Genomic DNA, 19,704 nt, shown 5'->3' on the forward strand with positions numbered 1-19,704 from the left:
CTGTATACATCTGAGAGTGTTTCTCTAGAAATGGAATAATTAGTTCATGGGGCAGAAACATCTTAAATTAAAATGGATAGAGCCAACTCGCCTTCAGAAGTGGCTGTACCAATTTACACTCCTACCCAGAGACATAGGAAGGTATCTGCTTCCCCACATTCTTGCCAAAAGCTGATCTAATGGATGAATATTGTGTATCACCATTATTGTAATTTGTATGTCCATGATTACCAGTATAACATCTTTATACCAAATCAGCTTTGTAAAAATATCTTGTAGGCTACAGATACAATCAACAGAGTGAAAAAGCAATCAATGGAATGGGAGAAATATCTACAAATCATATGTCTGATAAGAGGCTAATATCCAGAATACATAAAGAAATCCTACAACTAAAAACCAAACAAACTGATTAAAAACTGGGCAAAGGATATGGATAGACATTTCTCAAAAAAGATATACAAATTGCCAACAAGCACATGAAAAGATGTTCTACATCACTAATCATTAAAGAATTACAAGTCAAAACCACAATGCGACACCATCTCACACTCATTAGGACAACTACTATCAAAAAATCAAAAATAATGCAAAATGGTACAGACACTATGGAAAACAATATGGAAGCTACTAAAAAAATAATAAATGGAACTACCATATGACCTAGGAATTCTACTTCTGGGTATAAATCTAAAACAACTGAAAGCAGGGTCTTGAAGAGATATTTGTATACCTATGCTGATAGCAGCATTATTCACAATAGCCAAAAGGTGGAAGCAACCCAAGTGTCCATCAACAGATGAATGGATAAATAAAACGTGGTATATACATTCAGTGCAACATTATTCAGCCTTAAGAAGCAAGGAAATTTTGATGCATGCTACAACATGGATAAACTTTGAGGACATTATCCTAAGTGAAATAAGCCAGTCACAAAAAGACAAATACTGTATGATTCCACTTATATGAGGTACCAACAGTAGTCAAATTCATAGAGACAAAGTAGAATGATAGTTGCCAGGGGCTGGAGGAAGAGGGAATAAGGAATTATTTAATGTGTAAAGAGTTTCAGTTTTACGAGGTGAAAAGAGTTCTGGAGGTTGGTTGTACAACAACCTGAATGTACTGAACATTACTGAACCACATTTAAGAATGGTTAAGATAGTACATTTCATGTTATGCCTATTTTCTCAATTTAAAAATTTTTTAAAGTCTTGTAGGCTTTGAAAATCCTTAGATGTTAAAGAACCAAAATAAGATGTACTGTTTTTGGTAGGTACCACTTTTCATCCATGCTTAGCTTTTGTATACTGTGGCATATGACATTGTTCTTTGGAGAAAGGTTTGAATTTCTTCCACAGATGGACACACTGCCATCCTTATACCACTAATTCTAAATATAGCTCTAAAATGAACATTGATATTAAAAGGTATTTGACGTAGAAGAAAATTGGTTTTGTATTTTTACAAATCACTAATAGAAATTCTTTATGTGTATCTTGTTCAAATAAATGGAATTACAATTTTTAATTTCCAAAACAGTCCTTGCTTTAATAGTAGAGAATGAGAAAGCAGTTCTTAAACTTTAGAAATTGTTTCCTTTGGTCTAAAAAGGCCTAAATGCACTAACCTTTTAGGCTATAGCATGTTTTATGAATATACTGATTTTGATTTATGGAGCTGTGTGAGACTAGAATATGACCAGCACGATGACATACTGTAAAATGGAACATTAATCCATCCGTTTGACATTTACTGAACATCTATTATGTGCTTAGCACTAATAGCTACAGGATGTTGGCTCTGCCCATAAGTAAGTATATTCTAAGAGGGACTGTCAAACAACTCTAGGGTTAATTCTACTATAAGATAGAATCTGGATATATATATATATATATATATATATATATATAATAGAAATATAAGGAAAGTAGTGTGACAATATAAAAAAAGGGTTGACTCACATTTGAGGATTTGAAAAGGCTTCAGGGGAATATCTGAAATGAGGCTTAAAGGGTAAACAGAACTTTGAAAGTGGAGAGAAAGGGAGCAAGAGAGAAAAGATACTTTATGTTGAAGGAAATGATCAACAATGTTGAAATAAAACAATGACATAATATTAATATGGGAAAGGTGGTTATGTGTTTGGAGTAAAGAGGGCATGAAGTGAGGAGGACTAAGGAATTTTGGCTTTAGTCTATATGCCACTATTTCCAAAAGTGTGTTCCATAGAATACAACTAAAATGCTCCATTAAGTGGTCCAATACTTGGGGAAATTCTGCATATTACAGCTCACTATTAGAATGGAAGGAATAACACATTTCAGCATGTTGAAGTCTATAAGAAGTCCTGTGTTGGAAAACAGTTTCTCATGTTTATGCATGTCTTGTGAGCAGAGGCACTGACTGCCTTTGTTCTGGATGATCTTCTCAAGGATGTTTGTACAGCCTTATAAGATAGTAACAGAGTCTCCCTCCAAAGCAATGGGCATGCATGCTTACTGGCCTTTATAGAAGATTTGGGTTCCCAAAGCTTAGAGTTCCTCTTCCATAATGCAACCCACTCGTTTTCCTTGCATTGTCCTATGGGAAGTGGGGCTTAGGGAACCAGCGCAATGAAGTGTTGATACTTTGGATTTTGTTGTTGTGAGTAATAAAGTCCTTTAACTCCAACCCAGGAGTGTCATGTCATCTGTGAGCATCTATGAAACTGTGGCAGGGTCACTTGTTAGCTTGCAAGTAGAATAAAACCTCAAGACCCTTCATAGTTCTTGATACCCTGAAGTAAAAAATAAAATTTAATTCTGTTTAAATTAAGGTTTCCCAAATTTTATTTTCCCCCAAGTTTTCTTATTAATACCCTCTAGAAAAAAACCTCTAGGAACTGTTACGGCAGGCAATATCGAGAGAGTATTATATGGATGGTAAGTTCAAATGAAAGAAGATGAAGGCCTTGGAAGTAAAGGATGATGGATGTTGTAGAAAAAGAGGAATGACAAAGAAGTGTCACCAATGATACAGAACCCAAGAGGACTGGGTTTGAGTGGAAGTGGGAGAGACAGGAGTTTTATTTGGGACATAATGAATTTTTGGATTGGGAAGTCATTCATATAAAGGTGTACAACAAGAAGTTATACGCAAATCTTTCCTTTCCTGTTTTATACAATTGTTGAGTAAAATATGTCCAAATATATGAGTTAGACAGATTTATAAACAGACAAAACTCAATCTATGTCCTTGAATCTACTGATTGCATCTATGTCCCCTTATACGCAAAGGGGAAAGAACTACTACAGGGCTTCCCTGGTGGCGCAGTGGTTAAGAATCTGCCTGCCAAGGCAGGGGACATGGGTTCGAGCTCTGGTCTGGGAAGATCCCACATGCCGCGGAGCAACTAAGCCCGTGCACCACAACTACTGAGCCTGCACTCTAGAGCCCACGAGCCACAACTACGGAGCCCACAAGCCACAACTACTGAAGTCCACGCGCCTAGAGCCTGTGCTCCGCAACAAGAAAAGCCACCGCAATGAGAAGCCCACGTACCGCAACGAAGAGTCGCCCCCGCTCGCCACAACCAGAGAAAGCCCACGTGTAGCAACAAAAACCCAACACAGCCAAAAATAAATTAAAAAAAAAAAACTAGTACAGATGCTGAAGTTAAAAATACAGTTGAAAGTTATGATTTCCAGTTCTGCATGTAAGAAGCTTGGAAGTCGCTACTCTATCATATTAACAAGTAAAAACCTGAACAAACTGAAAAGCAGACAACTCTTCTGGGATTCCCTAAGAGAGAGGAAGACACAGGGCAAACGACTGCCCCCAAGATTGGAGAGACAGACAGGCAAATACAGGGAGTCACGGCTTATCTGAGCAGAGACCAACAAGTGGAAACCGCCTCAGGAACATTGCCAGAGTAGGAAAACCTGATCTGTAACTGACAAATTACTGGAGGCTCAGTGTGGACAACTCTGAGAGTTAAAAACTCCAAAAGCACACAGTTTTGGGGAGGGGGGTAAAAATATTGTGAGATTTACCTCCAGGAGCTTGACTAGGTTCCCACAGTAAATACTGGAGAAAAATCACCTCATGCTACTGTCAGGGTGAGGGGAAAATAAAACATTTTGAAATACCCCAAAGAACTCTGCTCTTCTTAACAAGGTCTGTCCTCAGAGGAAACTAGTTAACCACAGCCTAACCTGCTGGGGTATTATCAGAGCCTAACTGACCTGGAAGAAGGGAAATACCGAACTCTAGTTCACTCCAGCCATCCTGTCCTTTAAGAGGGGAAGAAAAAAACTGAGAAACTCTTGTGAAGCTCACAGTCCAGAGGCATATGCTCACTAAAAGACTGAGATCTAATTATAGGACTATAAAACATCCCTCTCCCCTCACACCACATTACTAAAGGCCACTTTATAGCAGTTCCTTTCATCTAGTACATCATGTCTGGCTATGAAGAAAAAAATTACAAGGGATATCAAAAGTCAAAAAAACACAATTTGAAGAAACAGAGCAAGTATCAGAACCAGACTTGGAAGGGATGTTGGAATTATCATACCAGGAATTTTAAACAAAACTGACTAATATACTAATATCTCTAATGGATAAAGTAGACAACATGCAAAAACAGATGGTTAATGTAAGCAGAGAGATGGAAATCCTAAAAAGAACCAAAAAGAAATGTTGGTGATGAAAACCACTGTAACAGAAATGAAGAATGCCTTTAATGGACTTAGTACACTGGACATGTCTGAGGAATCTCTGAGCTAGAAGATCTATCAATAGAATCCTCAAAAACTGAAAAGCAAAGAGAACAAAGACAAAAAAAAAGGAAACTAAAACAGAACAGAATATCCAAGGACTGTGGGCCAATTACAAAAGGTGTAACATACACATAATGGGAATACCAGAAGAAAGAGAAAGGAATAGAAGAAATATTTAATGACTGAGAATAACCCAAAATAACGTCAGACTCCAAATCACAGATCCAGGAAGCTCTAAGAACATGAAGCAGGATGAATGCCAATAAAACTATGCCCAGGCATGTAATTTAACTCAAATAAACCAAAGATAAAAAAAAAGCTCTGGGGCTTCCCTGGTGGCGCAGTGGTTGAGAATCTGCCTACTAATGCAGGGGACACGGGTTCGAGCCCTGGTCTGGGAGGATCCCACATGCCGCGGAGCAACTAGGCCCGTGAGCCACAACTACTGAGCCTGCGCGTCTGGAGCCTGTGCTCCGCAACAAGAGAGGCCGCGATAGTGAGAGGCCCGCGCACCGCGATGAAGAGTGGCCCCCGCTTGCCACAACTAGAGAAAGCCCTCGCACAGAAACGAAGACCCAACACAACAAAAATAAATAAATAAGCTAATTAACTCCTACCCCCAACATCTAAAAAAAAAAAAAAAACTCTGAAAGAAGTCAGAGGAATCTCTCTTCCTCTTACCTATAGAGGAAGAGATATAAGAATTACATCCAATGTTTCTTCAGAAACCATGCAAACAAGAAAAGAGCGGAGTGAAATATTTAAAGTGTTGAGAGGAAAAAACAACACCAACTTAGAGAATCCTGTACCCTGTGAAATTATTCTTCAAAAGTGAAGGAGAAATAAAGACTTTTTCAGACAAAGAAAAATTGAGGGAATTCCAAGCAGGAAATGTTAAAAGAAGTTCTTTAGAGAAAAGAAAAATAAGGTAGGTTGGAAACTTGGATCTACATATATTAAGGGAGGGACTGAAGAGGGAATAAGTGAAGGTAAAATAAAAACTTTTGTTTTTCTTATTCTTAATTAATCTAACACATAACAGTTTGTTCAAAATAACACCAGCAATATATTCAATTGTGTGTGTGTGTATGTGCCTATATATAAGTGAAATGAATGACAGAAATGATACAAGGGATGGAAGGGGGGATTAGGATTATTTTGTTATTATAAGGTATTCTTGATACCCATGAAGTGGTATAGTGTTATTTGAAAGTGGGCTTTAATTAGCTGTAAATGTATTCTGCCAACTCTAGGGCAACAACTAAGAAAAGCAAAAAAAAAAAAAGTATAACTAATATACTAAAAAAGGAGAGAAAAATGGAATCATATAAAATGATCAATTAAAGCCACAAAAGGCAGAAAAAGATTGGAAGACAAAAATAGGAACAAAGGGCAAAAAACATAAAACACTCATGAATATGGCAGATGGTAATCCAACTATATCAATAATAAACTTGAATATCAATGGTCTAAATGCACCAATTAAAAGATAGAAATTGTTAGAGTGGTTCAAAAAACAAGACCCAAGTATATGTTGTCTTCAAGAAACCCACATTAAAATAGACACATATATAGATTAAAAGTAAATAGATGGAGGAAACATACCATGCTGTATCTTCTGAGTCATTATGATCATCATCAAAGAAGAAGAAAGCAAAGCTAGAACATGGAGGATCATCAAGCTCTAAACAAAATTCTGATCATAGCAATGGATCATTTAACTCGAAAGTTCTATCAGAACACTCTGGATATAAGTTTGGCGTTCTTGCTAAGATTTTGAATTACATGAAAACATGGCATTAGCAACGAGATACACATCCTCTTACTAAAATTTTGGATGAAACACAACATTTAGATATTGGACTCAAGCAGAAACAACGGCTAATGACTGAGGCAATAGTCAGTAATCCCAAAACTGAAGTAATAGATGGAAAGGATGCCTTCAAGCCCAAGTACAACTTGAAAGATAAGAAGGTCCTACTTAGGCTCTTAAATAAGCATGATCAGCAAGGCTTAGGAGGAATTCTTTTAGAAGACATTGGGGAAGGACTGCCCAATTCCCAGAAAGCAGTTAAGGATTCAGGGAACCAGATACCATTTGTAAACCTTCCTGATAAGAAGAAAATTCTTTTCTTCAATGATAAGAGCTGTCAGTTTTCTGTGGATGAGAAGTTTCAGAAACTGTGAAGGAGTGTCACCGTGGATTCAATGGATGAGGAGAAAACGGAAGAATATCTAAAGTGACAGGGTATTTCTTCCATGCAGGAATCTGGACCAAAGAAAGTGGCCCCTATTCAGAGAAAGAAAAAGCCTGCTTCACAGAAAAAGCGATGGTTTAAGCCTCACAATGAGCACTTGGCCTGGGTGCTGAAGGACTACTCTGACATCGCTCCTGGCAAGTAGTGAACAGTTTTGTCTGAGAGCAAAGAGTTACAAAGTCAAGATCTTCGTTGTTGATGCTGGGATCCGAAGACTGACTGTCTTCCCATTCTAGTTCTTAGGACCAAGGAGAGGAGCAGTTCAGTTTACAGAACTAGTGCAAATTACCATACTCGAAGCTTATTTTCATTAATGCGCTAATGAGAATGTGATGTCCCCGTTAACCTCCTGTTACTTCTTGGGGGAAAGGCAGTCAGCATGGCATGCAGGTGTCTTTGCTATTTATCTCTACTTCTAAGTGGTTCCTGGTTCCATTTTCCCTCTTTTATTACCTTAGAACAAGTTTGCTGATAGTCTTGAATGCAATATTTGTTTATTTCAAAAGAACATATTTATAATAAAATCATTGTAGAAGGAAAAAAAGTAACTGGAAGAAATATACGATGCTAACACTAATCAAAAGAAAGCAAGAGTAGTTATATTCATTTCAGATAGAGCAGACTTCAAAACAAGGAAAGATATTAGGGATAAAAAAGGGCATTACGTGATGAAAAAGGGGTCAATTCTCCAAGAAGAGATACAATCCTTAACATGTATGTGCCTAACAACATAGTGTCAAACTATGTGAGGCAAAAACTAATAGAACTGCAAGAAGAAATAGATAAATCTACTATCGTAGTTGGAGACTTCAAGACCCAATGGACAGATCCAGCAGGCAAAAAATCAGTAAGGACATAGCTGAACTCAATAACACCATCTAAACAACTGGATATAACTGACATCTATAGACTTCATCCAAAACAACAGAATTTGCCAAGCAAGACCACATTCTGGGCCATAAAACACACCATAACAAATTTAAAGAACAGAAATCACACAATGTCTGCCCTCAGACCACAATGGAATTAAACTGGACACCAATAACAGAAAGATAACTGGAAAATTCCAAAATACATGGAAACTAAAGAGCACAATTCTAATTAACACATAGGTCAAAGAAGAAATCTCAAGAAAACTTAAAAAGTATTTTGAATTAAATGAAAATGGAAACAGAACTTATCCAAATCTGTGGAATACAGCAAAAGCAATGGTTACAGGGAGATTTACAACACTGAATGCATATACGGCAAAAAAAGAAAGGTCTAAACTCAATAATTTAAGTTTCCATCTTAGGAAACCAACAAAAGAGCAAATTAAATCCAAAGGTAAATGAAGAGAAATAATAAAAATTAGAGAAGAAAGTAATGAAACTGAAGGTAGAAAAGCAATAGAGAAAAATCAATGAAACCAAAAGCTTGTTCTTTGAAAAGATCAGTAAAATCAATAAGCCTCTAGGCCAAGCTAACTAAGAAAAAAGAGAGAAGACACAAATTACTAATATCAGAAATGAAAGAGGGGGGACTTCCCTGGTGGCACAGTGGCTAAGAATCCACCTGCCAATGCAGGGGACACGGGTTCAAGCCCTGGTCCGGGAAGATCCCACATGCCACGGAGCAACTAAGCCCGTGTGCCACAACTACTCTAGAGCCTGTGAGCCACAACTACTGGAGCCCACGTGCTTAGAGCCCGTGCTCTGCAACAAAAGAAGCCACCGCAATGAGAAGCCCATGCACTGCAACGAAGACCCAACACAGCCAGAAATAAATAAATAAATACATTTATTTTAAAAAAAATAAAGTGGTAATTTTTTATTATATTTTACCACAATAAAAAATACATAAAAGTTACTTGATTTCTACCCAATTTCCATATTCTAATAGGCTAGTATTCACCACTACATTTCATGTTTAGCTTAAGTTTAGCTTTTATCTCATTAACTACTCTAGATCTTAGGTAAGACAAATCTTATTTAACTTCTTGCAGCCATTGAAATAAAGGTATTCCATATTAGCCATATGTTATCTATTTCTATTTAATAGAATAAACCAAATAGCTTACCATCTGAAATACATCAGAGCCTTCATCAAAATCCACCATAGCAAAAAATATCCTGTTGGTAAATGCACTGGAATATCGCCAGGAGTTTGCCAGGATCTGGAATTCTTCATCAGCTTGCCTGGATGCAATCGGATTTGTGAAGATAACATATAAAACATTTTTTAAAGCAATCTAATGCAAGTCAGGCTCTGCTGACAGGGTTAGGACAAACCTTGGAAAACACTGCCAACTGTTTTGGCATAAGAGAAGCCTTATACCAAGTGTTGGGGATTTCACCATGAAGTAGTGATTACTTGACTCTGCTTCATACTTTGTGCCTACTCCTTATCTCAAAGTTCCTTCAACATTCGCTGGAAGAAAGTCTAACTAGATTGTTTCTATACCAATTTTTAATACCCTAAATTACTTCTAAGAGTTCAAAGACAAGGTTGAAGTACTTCCCAGAGAAATTAGACTATAATATTAATCTATTTAAGAAATCTAAAGTACAAAACGCTACTTAGTAAGAATACAGTCTGATGAATTATTACAGTGAAAAAGAAGAAGAATCTAAGGAATTGAGATTAATTGAAACCTCAGGCCATATTTTACTTTTCCCTGATCTCCCATATGCTTTCAGTTTCTAAGATCTGACAATTTTTCATTTCTGATTATTTTTTAACTCTATCCTTCCCCATTTATTTTCATTGTTATCATCTAAAGTCAGATCCTTAATATCTGAAATTAGAACATTAAAACCCTAACTCTACTTTCTCCTCCTCCAATCCTTCTTACATTGCAATATATATCAGTCTTCCTAAATGACTACTTTCCTGATACTCCTCCTCGTCTCAGAAACCATTGTTGCTTTTCTATTACCTTCAGAACAGTCTCCAAGCTCTTTCACTGGTTATTCAAAGTTCTTTATCATCTATTTCCAAATAATGCATCTAGCTTTTACATAGCCTTACTACAACTCAACCTCAAACAGGATCTCTTAATTCCAGCACTTTATGCCTATCTCTGTACCCTTGCACACATCATTGCTTCTAATCAGAATATCCTACTGCTATGTAAATCTGATCCATCTGTCTAGCCCTAGTACAAGTCCTATCTTCTCCATTAGGCCAACCCTAACCACTCCTCTTATATGTCCTTCCTGAAATTTTATAGCATTTATTATGTACACAATTCATTTGGTACTTAATCATAAATTGTCTTATATTGCCAGCTAAATTTTCATATGTGGAACTGATTTCCCTAGCCGGATGATAAGGATAGCATATCTTTCTTATACTTTTCATCCTGATGGCACCAAATATATAGTATTACACACATCGCTGTTGCTTAGTTTTAATTATTTGAATGAGTTTAGGAAAATGTGCTAATTTACAATTTGGTCTTGTAAAAAGTAAGACAGTATTAAAAACTTTAGTTATTAAGAACTCCATTAATTTGCATTTAATACAGAATTATGAAGGACTTTGTTCATTCCCTGACATTTTTGTATACTCATGATTGCTAGTGAGTAAACTGACTGAATTACAGAGTAATTCCAGAGTTTAAGTTTATTCACAGTTAATATCTACTATTGTTTTTCCTTCTTCTACTTACTTTTAATTTATACTCAGCATAACAGCCATCCCTAAAAAAAAAAAAAAAAAAAGCACTCTGGTACCAAATCCCTTGACTATCTCCTACCTCTGAGGAGAAAATCCTTTAAAAAGAGTTAGAAAGGCTTGGGGTAGCATAACACACTATTCTGAAAGAAGGCTGTCTATTCCTTCACATGGGCTCAGGCTATCAGAATTTGGAAAGCCTCCAAGATTTTACTAAATTAGTTTTTCACAGGGTAACTTTGTCATTTCATTTAAAGTGAATTCCCAGATCACAATACTGATCTAAAAATATAAGTAAATAAACAACAAAAAGCAAAAGCGATTTTATTTTTTAGTATCCACTATTTTTAATTATCTATAGTGCTTTTGTTTAAAGAAATGTCTTTTTTCCTAAGATCATTCAGAAATAGTAAAATAAAATCAACAAACCATTGTTTGATGAAATTTTAAGTGAGATTAGTCTCGATTTCTAAGGTTTAAAATTACTACAAAATAATCTAGAAAAAAGAAACACCTCTAAATCATGCATCTTTGTTTTCTAAAAAAGTTCTCTTGTAATTCCAAATTTTGGATGTAGCCACCATTATTGCATTAATAAATATCTATAGCTTTGGGTAGACCAGTTAACATATTGGAATCTGTTTCTTTCAAAAATGAGAGAATATTTGCTTTATGTACCTTCTGGGGTTGTTGTGATAAAACAAGAGTATGAAGTTGAAAGCACACACAAATAATAAAACACTACATCAATGCTATTGACACGCATTTATATAAGTTGATACCAATTTATAAGATGATTGTTAGATTTTTTTATGTTATTTCTAGGATGGTTACCATGAAACTTTATCCTTGCTCTTTGTCCCTCCCCCAATAATATGGACCATCGAGAAAAGACTATAAAAGAGTAGTACTATTATGTGTTACTACAGACACTCTAAGTAACGTATATACATTAATTGTTTATGTACCCACTGAACTAATTTCATTCTTCTGGGGTTGAGATATGGTTAAAATCTTATGAGTTATTTAATTTTTAAAGTGTAGTTGAAAGTTCATACTTGCACACGACACATTGTCTATGAAGTTGGAGAGCAGTGAACATGACAATAACGGAGTAGTTTCTCGGTGGGGCTTTAACAAGGCGACGGAACTTGTCTCCATTCATTCTTATTACAGGCCTTTTATTGGTCCATTCCATCAGTTGACTAACCTTTTCAGATAACACCATCTAAAAAAAAGACAAAGACAGCATGCCATTAATACTCTCAACTTGGCATTTAAAATTTCTTTTAGCTAGATAACTTACTTAAAACCAAGACTAATAAGCAGAGGTACATAAAAAATGTGAAAGAACTAAAAATTAAATTTAGTACTTGTGCCTGATGATGATAATTATTCTTAAAATTACATTATTTCATGATGAGATTTAAATGTATATTGCAATACTACATTTTTTTGTGAATTACTTATTTCTTAATAAATAAGATAAAATCAAAAAACCTTTCATTGGCTAAAGATTCCAAAGAAAGTGAGAAAAGCCACTCTACCTGATTTTAAGGTTTATTATATAGCTACATAAAAGGATAGATACATATAGATCAATGGAACAGAAACAAGAGCCAGAAACAGACCTACACAAGTATAGCTAACTGATATTTCACAAAGGTGCAAAATCAACTCAGTACAGAAAGGACGGCCTTTTCAATAAATGGTGCTGAAGCAACTGGACATCCATAGTCAAAAATACGAACCTCAAACTAAACTTCACACCTTATACAAAAATTAATTAAAGGGGTTTCCCTGGTGGTGCAGTGGTTAAGAATCCGCCTACCAATGCAGGGGACACGGGTTCGAGCCCTGGTCCGGGAAGATCCCACATACCGAGGAGCAACTAACCCCGTGTGCCACAACTACTGAGCTTGCACTCTAGAGCCCACGAGCCACAACTACTGAGCTTGCCTGCCACAACTTCTGAAGCCCTCGTGCCTAAAGCCTGTGCTCCACAACAAGAGAAAGCCACCACAATGAGAAGCCGGCTCACCGCAACAAAGAGTAGCCCCTGCTCGCCACAACTAGAGATAAAGCCTGCACAAAGCAACGAAGACCCAACACAGCCAAAAATACATACATAAAATAAAATAAATAAATTTATTTTAAAATTAATTAAAAATGGATCACATACCTAAATGTAAAAATGAAAACTATTTAAAAATTAGGAAAAAAATATGGGAGAAAATGTTCAGGATCAAGGGGTAGGCAAAGAGTTCTTAGACCTGACACCAAAAGCACGATTCATAAAAAAGAAAAAAAAAAGGTAAACTGGACCTCATCAAAATTAAAAACTTTTGCTCTGTGAAAGACCCTGTTATGAGGATGTGAAGACAAGCTACAGAGTGGGAGAAAATATTTACAAACCACACATCTAAAAAGGATTAGTAGCTAGAATATATTTTTTAAAACTATCAAAACTCAACAGTAAAACAAACAAAATAGGCAAGACATGAAAAGATTTCATCGAAGATGATCTACTGATGACAAAGAAACACACAAAAAGATGTTCAACATCATCAGCCGTTACAGAAATGCAAATTAAGAGCACAATGAGCTATCACTACACACCCGTTACTAAAACAAAATATAGCGACAGTACCAAATTCTGGCGAGGACGTAGAGAAACTGGGTCTCTCATACATTTTTGGTGGGAATGTACCATGGTACAGTCACTCCGGAAAACAGTTTGGCAGTTTCTTTAAAAAATTAAGCAAGCAGGGCTTCCCTGGTGGCGCAGTGGTTGAGAGTCTGCCTGCCGATGAAGGGGACACGGGTTCGTGCCCCAGTCCGGGAAGATCCTACATGCCGCGGAGCGGCTGGGCCCTTGAGCCATGGCCGCTGAGCCTGCGTGTCCGGAGCCTGTGCTCCGCAACAGGAGAGGCCACAACAGTGAGAGGCCCGCGTACCGCAAAACAAAACAAAACAAAACAAAACAAAAAAACAAAAAAAAAATTAAGCAAGCACACCATTGTAAAGCAATTATACTCCAACAAAGATGTTAAAAAAAATTAAGTAAGTAAAATATACACTAACCATACAATCCAGCAACTGCACTCCCAAACATTTAACTCGGAGAAATGAAAATTTACGTCTACACAAAGAAAGAGCTACATTTTGTTTGTTTCTTTTTAAAAGCCAGTCATCAATGAGGCAATGGAAGAGAAGCATGGTTAGTCAATGAGAATTTCAGTTTGAAATAAACGCAATCATATTCATTTATCCTTCCCCTCACCTCTACCCTTATGTTCAAACTTTGCAAGAGTAGTAAGAAGATGGGAAAAGATAAAAAAAAAGAAGTGCAGAAGAATCTCAATGCAGAGTTAATGCTAATTTATGGTTTTGTTCTTCTTTACAGGGATATGTTTGTAAAGGGCTGGGAAATCATGGAGTGGTTCACTATTCAGAAGCATTTGACCAATTACATTTCCCATTACTTACACTGAAGTTTGGCCAGGGCACTGGCATTCAAACTTTAAAAATAGTTCCTTCTCATTAAATTCAATCATCAAAGAACAGATGTTAGGATGTGCCTTTTCAGTTGGGAAGTGGATCAGGAACCTAATAGAAAGATAGCACTCTTTGAAAGATAGGTGTCAGTGATGCAAATGAGTTGCCTCAGACTTAGGCTAAGAAAAATAATCCCTGGAACCAATAAGAATGGCTTCTGTGGCTTTAGTCATCCCAACAAAATTCTCAAAGAATGCACGTCTAGTGGGTTTAGTGGGTTTTAATTGAATGACCCTAAATGGTTTTCCTAGGTGGTCAAGGAACCAGGACACAAGCATATTAATCCCCCCACCCCTGCTAGATGTTTCACAACACTTTTTACCTGTGTTATAGCACTTATCATTCTAAGACAATTTGATATCTGTTTCCTTCTCTAGATTATTAGCTACTAGAGAGCAGACACACATAGTACTTTACCATATAGTAGGCATTCAGTTAGTGTGTACTGAATTTCTATTTAACAGAACCCAGCTGGGAATGGACTCACTTGCATCATCAACATATAAGGAAAAAAAGACGATTACACACATAAACACTTAATAGAAATGGGATTTTTTTTAATTTCAGGAAGGCAACAATAACATGGATTCTAAAAATGCATGATTTACCTTTAAAGCATGCTTGAATTCAGGCAATACTGAAAAAAATTTTACTTCCTGAGTACACTTCTATGAACAATAGAGAAAGATGGCATAAAAAATAGTTTTGTAGCAGATATAAAGTAATTCCAGTAAGAGCCACAAAATGAATATGCTACACATGGAAAAATGAATATAGTCTCTAATAAGCCCACAGAGAAATATATACACTCGCAGAAGACTGGTATAACAAATAATTAACAAGACTTGTGGAACAATGAATGATAGGAAACAGGTTGTTGGGGGAGGGATAAATTAGGAATTTGGGATTAACATATACACAGTACTATATATAAAATAGATAACCAACAAGGACCTACTGTATAGCACAGGGAACTATACTCAATATTTTGTAATAACCTACAAGGGAAAAGAATCTGAAAAAGAATACATATGTGTATAACTGAATCACTGTGCTGTACATCTAAAACTAACACAACATTGTACATCAACTATACTTCAATTTTAAAAAAAAGGAAACAGGTTGGTGGTAAAGGCAGTGGAAGAGAGTGAACTAGAAGGCAGATAGGACAAGGAACAAGGGGTGGAGGCTAGTTCATCTTTAGCAGTAGAATTAGTTACCAAAAATTGTCAAGAATAGGGATATTTGATTTAAAATAAGGCTGCATAAATTAAACTCAGTTTTTCTAAAAAATGAATTCTTATTATTTGATACAGACTTAATGATCCTCTTGGCTAAGAGAACAATATTAGTTCACAGAAAATATGCATTCTATATTCTAAAGCAGTCATTAATTCTGTTATATTTTCAAATTAAATTTGACAGTTACCAGCAAATTCAAACATAATTTGCCTATTTTATTCACCATGGCTACAGATACTATTTCGGGCTCTTTTAGAAAAAAAAATGTAAAGCAGTAACAGGTATAGTTTCAAATAGTCTATCTCTATTCAACCACATAGATATATGATCATTCCAATAAAACAAATGTATGTGCTTTGAATTAGTGGTAAACATGTGGAGTCTTCTTAAACAAAGTCTTGAATAGGTCTATGTAAAAAATGTATTATATTCCTCTTCTTGTTTATTAACAGACTGGAAAGACCAGATTTCTGGCTATACAATCCCCAAATAACTTATCAAGTAGAAGAAATTAGTTCAAAGGAATTACAAATTCTCTTTAAAGCTCTTATAAATGGGATTATTACCTCAAAAGACTGCTTATTACCGAGGCAATTAATTAGGTTACTTTCTCAGTTCATTTTTTTAAAATGAACTAGTTTTAAACTTTTACAATAAAAGTACATGAACATAGCTTGGGACATGATAATTAGAAGCTATAATCCTTATTCACAATGACCTAATCTTTTAACATTTTAATATATATTAAAGTAAGCCCATCTTGATTTTATGGAGAAAATAGCAGTTACTATTTGGAATGCTTAGTACGTATGTGTCAGGCAGCAACTTCTCTCCTTATAGAATGAGTATTTAATTCAATCCTCAGAACAACACTATGAGGTTAAATACTCTATTTTTAGTTCATTTAAATGTTGAGTAAACAGGATCAGAGAGGTTAAGCAACTTGGCCAAAGTGCCATAGTAAGACACAGAGCTAGGATTCAAACAGATCATTCTAAACCAAGGTTTCTCAGCAGCAGGGTAACTGACATCTTGGGCCAGATAATTCTTTTGTGGGGAGCTGTCCTGCACATTGCATGTTGAGCAGCATCCCTGACCTCTACCTATTAGATTCCAGTAGCATCACCAGCTGGCAATAACCAAAAATGTCTCCAGACATTGCCAGATAACCCTTGGGAAGTAAAATTCCCCACTCCCTCTTGAGAACCACTGTTCTAAACTGAAAAGGATTTTCACAGTCTGATTTAAGCTTTTATAATCTTATTATGTATTCAAAACTATTTTTATTAATTACCGATCGGAACACAATGTAAAAGAAAGACTTGGTGATAAAGTAAATCAAAACTTCCCAGAGCAAGCCCTTAGCATAATGGATAATACACTTACTAGGTCCATGTTTCTCAAAGTGTGGCTAGTATAAAGGAGCCTGTTAAAAGTGCAGACTTCTAGGTTTCATCCTCCAGTAAATTTGATTCAGTAGATCTACATAAGCCTTACTCAAAGGATGCTGATTAGCAGGGTTAGCTGATAAAAAAGACCAAGCAGCATGCCTGAGTGAGCCACATACTGTCTCCAATACCCAAAACTGTCCAATAAGGTGCTGGGTTTCCTGTTTGGTTTGGTGGGCCAAAGAGACAGCCGTTTTTCCATGACCACAACAGGAATTGAGCATTATAAATCCATTCCCTTAGTCCCAAGGAACTTTGCTTGGTGAGCAGGCCCTTGGATTTCGTCGGGTTTATCAGCTACTGCTCCTGGCTACCTCTGTAGTATGAGAGCACCACCACCAAGGTCATTGAGGCTGAGGCTTTTACTTGCCAACAAGGCATCATCCATATAGTGAAAGCTTTAAACATGGAAGGGTAGAGGAACTTATGCTAAATCCTGACTCACCAACTGGTAGCAAATGGCACGGGACCTTAGGTACCCCTAGAGAATACTATAAACATATATAGGAGACCTTGCTACCTGAAAATGAACTGACCTTGATCCTCAAATATCAGTAAGATGGCACAGAAGGTGTTAGTGATGTCTAAGACTGCATACCACTTGTCATCAGTCTGTGTAATAGATTCAGTTGCAGTCGCAATGTCTGGAACAGCCTGGGCTATGGGAAAAACAATTGAAATCAGTTGGTAATAATCTGCTATAAGGCTTCAGTTCCTGTTAGTCTTTTTTCACTGGCCATTGAGGGCTGTTGTTGTGAGATACTGCATCACTTACCACCTCTGATGCCTTTAAATCTTTAATCAAGGCTGTGATTTCCCTTTCTCTTCCTGGGGGGCTCTGTAGCTTCTGGTGGATTCCAGGAATACGGAATTTTAACATGTACCCCAAGTGATTCCTTTTTTAAAAATTTATTTATTTTATTTATTTATTTTTGGCTGCATTGGGTCTTTGTTGCTGTGCGCAGGCTTTCCCTAGTTGTGGTGAGCGGGGGCCACGTGCATGGGCTTCTCATCGCGGTGGCTTCTCTTGCTGCAGAGCACGGGTTCTAGATGCACGGACTTCAGTAGTCGTGGTGCGCGGGCTCAGTAGTTGTGGCTCGCAGGCTCTAGAGCGCAGGCTCGGTAGTTGTGGCACACAGGCTTAGTTGCTCCACGACTCGTGGGATCTTCCCGGATCAGGGATCAAACCCATGTCCCCTGCGTTGGTAGGTGGATTCTTAACCACTGCACCACAGGGGAGTTCCCCAAGTGATTCTTTATACACTGAAGTTTGAGTACTACTGCTCTACATTTTATTCTTATGGGTAAGGACTACGTCTTATATAATTTCTATGCAATTACACAGGGAAATTAAATAAACATTAAGCAATTCAAATTATACACAACAGGAAAAAATACACCATTCCTAAAAATAAACCACCACCTGATCTTCCTGAAATGGTTGAAGAATGTGATATATTCTAGATAACTCAAATATAACACCTTATCTAGGAATAAACCTACCTAAGGAGACAAAAGACCTGTAAGCGGAAAATTATAAGACACTGATGAAAGAAATTAAAGATGACACAAATAGATGGAGAGATATACCATGTTCTTGGATTGGAAGAATCAACATTGTGAAATTGACTCTACTACCCAAAGCAATCTACAGATTCAATGCAATCCCTATCAAACTACCACTGGCATTTTTCACAGAACTAGAACAAAAAAATTCACAATTTTATGGAAACGCAAAAGACCCCAAATAGTCAAAGCAATCTTGAGAAAGAAAAACGGAGCTGGAGGAATCAGGCTCCCTGACTTCAGACTATACTACAAAGCTACAGTAATCAAGACAGTATGGCACTGGCACAAAAACAGAAATATAGATCAATGCAACAGGATAGAAAGCCCAGAGATAAACCCACGCACATATGGTCACCTTATCTTTGATAAAGGAGGCAAGAATATACAGTGGAGAAAAGACAGCCTCTTCAATAAGTGGTGCTGGGAAAACTGGACAGCTACATGGAAAAGTGTGAAATTAGAACACTCCCTAACACCATACACCAAAATAAGCTCAAAATGGATTAAAGACCTAAATGTAAGGCCAGACACTATCAAACTCTCAGAGGAAAACATAGGCAGAACACTCTATGACATAAATCACAGCAAGATCCTTTTTGACTCACCTCCTAGAGAAATGGAAATAAAAACAAAAGTAAACAAATGGGACTTAATAAAACTTAAAAGCTTTTGCACAGCAAAGGAAACCATAAAGAAGACCAAAAGACAACCCTCAGAATGGGAGAAAATATTTGCAAATGAAGTAACTGACAAAGGATTAATCTCCAGAATTTACAAGCAGCTCATGCAGCTCAATATCAAAAAAACAAAAACCCAATCCAAAACTGGGCAGAAGACCTAAATAGACATTTCTCCAAAGAAGATATACAGATTGCCAACAAACACATGAAAGAATGCTCAACATCATTAATCATTAGAGAAATGCAAATCAAAACTACAATGAGATATCATCTCACACCCATCAGAATGGCCATCATCAAAGAATCTAGAAACAATAAATGCTGGAGAGGGTGTGGAGAAAAGGGAACCCTCTTGCACTGTTGGTGGGAATGTAAATTGATACAGCCACTATGGAGAACAGTACAGAGGTTCCTTAAAAAACTAAAAATAGAACTACCATATGACCCAGCAATCTCACTACTGGGCATATACCCTGAGAAAACCATAATTCAAGAAGAGTCATGTACCACAATGTTCATTGCAGCACTA

General features: G+C 36.7%; 1 protein-coding gene and 1 pseudogene across 2 annotated transcripts in view; one reads left to right on the forward strand and one right to left on the reverse strand.

Moving 5' to 3' along the window:
- The window catches only part of MAGT1 (magnesium transporter 1), a 47,861-nt gene that overhangs the window by 19,569 nt on the left and 8,588 nt on the right, over positions 1–19,704 (reverse strand). Inside the window, exons 2-3 of the mRNA XM_082680951.1 lie at positions 11,737–11,906; positions 9,081–9,198 (exon numbers count right to left, since the gene is read on the reverse strand). Coding sequence (XP_082537077.1) covers positions 9,081–9,198; positions 11,737–11,906 — 288 coding nt within the window. The remainder of the gene's footprint in view (positions 1–9,080; positions 9,199–11,736; positions 11,907–19,704) is intronic.
- On the forward strand, positions 6,396–7,166 carry LOC309839431 (general transcription factor IIE subunit 2-like; annotated as a pseudogene). Its single transcript has one exon. The product of its transcript is annotated as a general transcription factor IIE subunit 2-like (transcript).

This window comes from Grampus griseus, assembly GCF_964374135.1.
Source record: "Grampus griseus genome assembly, chromosome: X".
Taxonomy (NCBI): domain Eukaryota; kingdom Metazoa; phylum Chordata; class Mammalia; order Artiodactyla; family Delphinidae; genus Grampus; species Grampus griseus.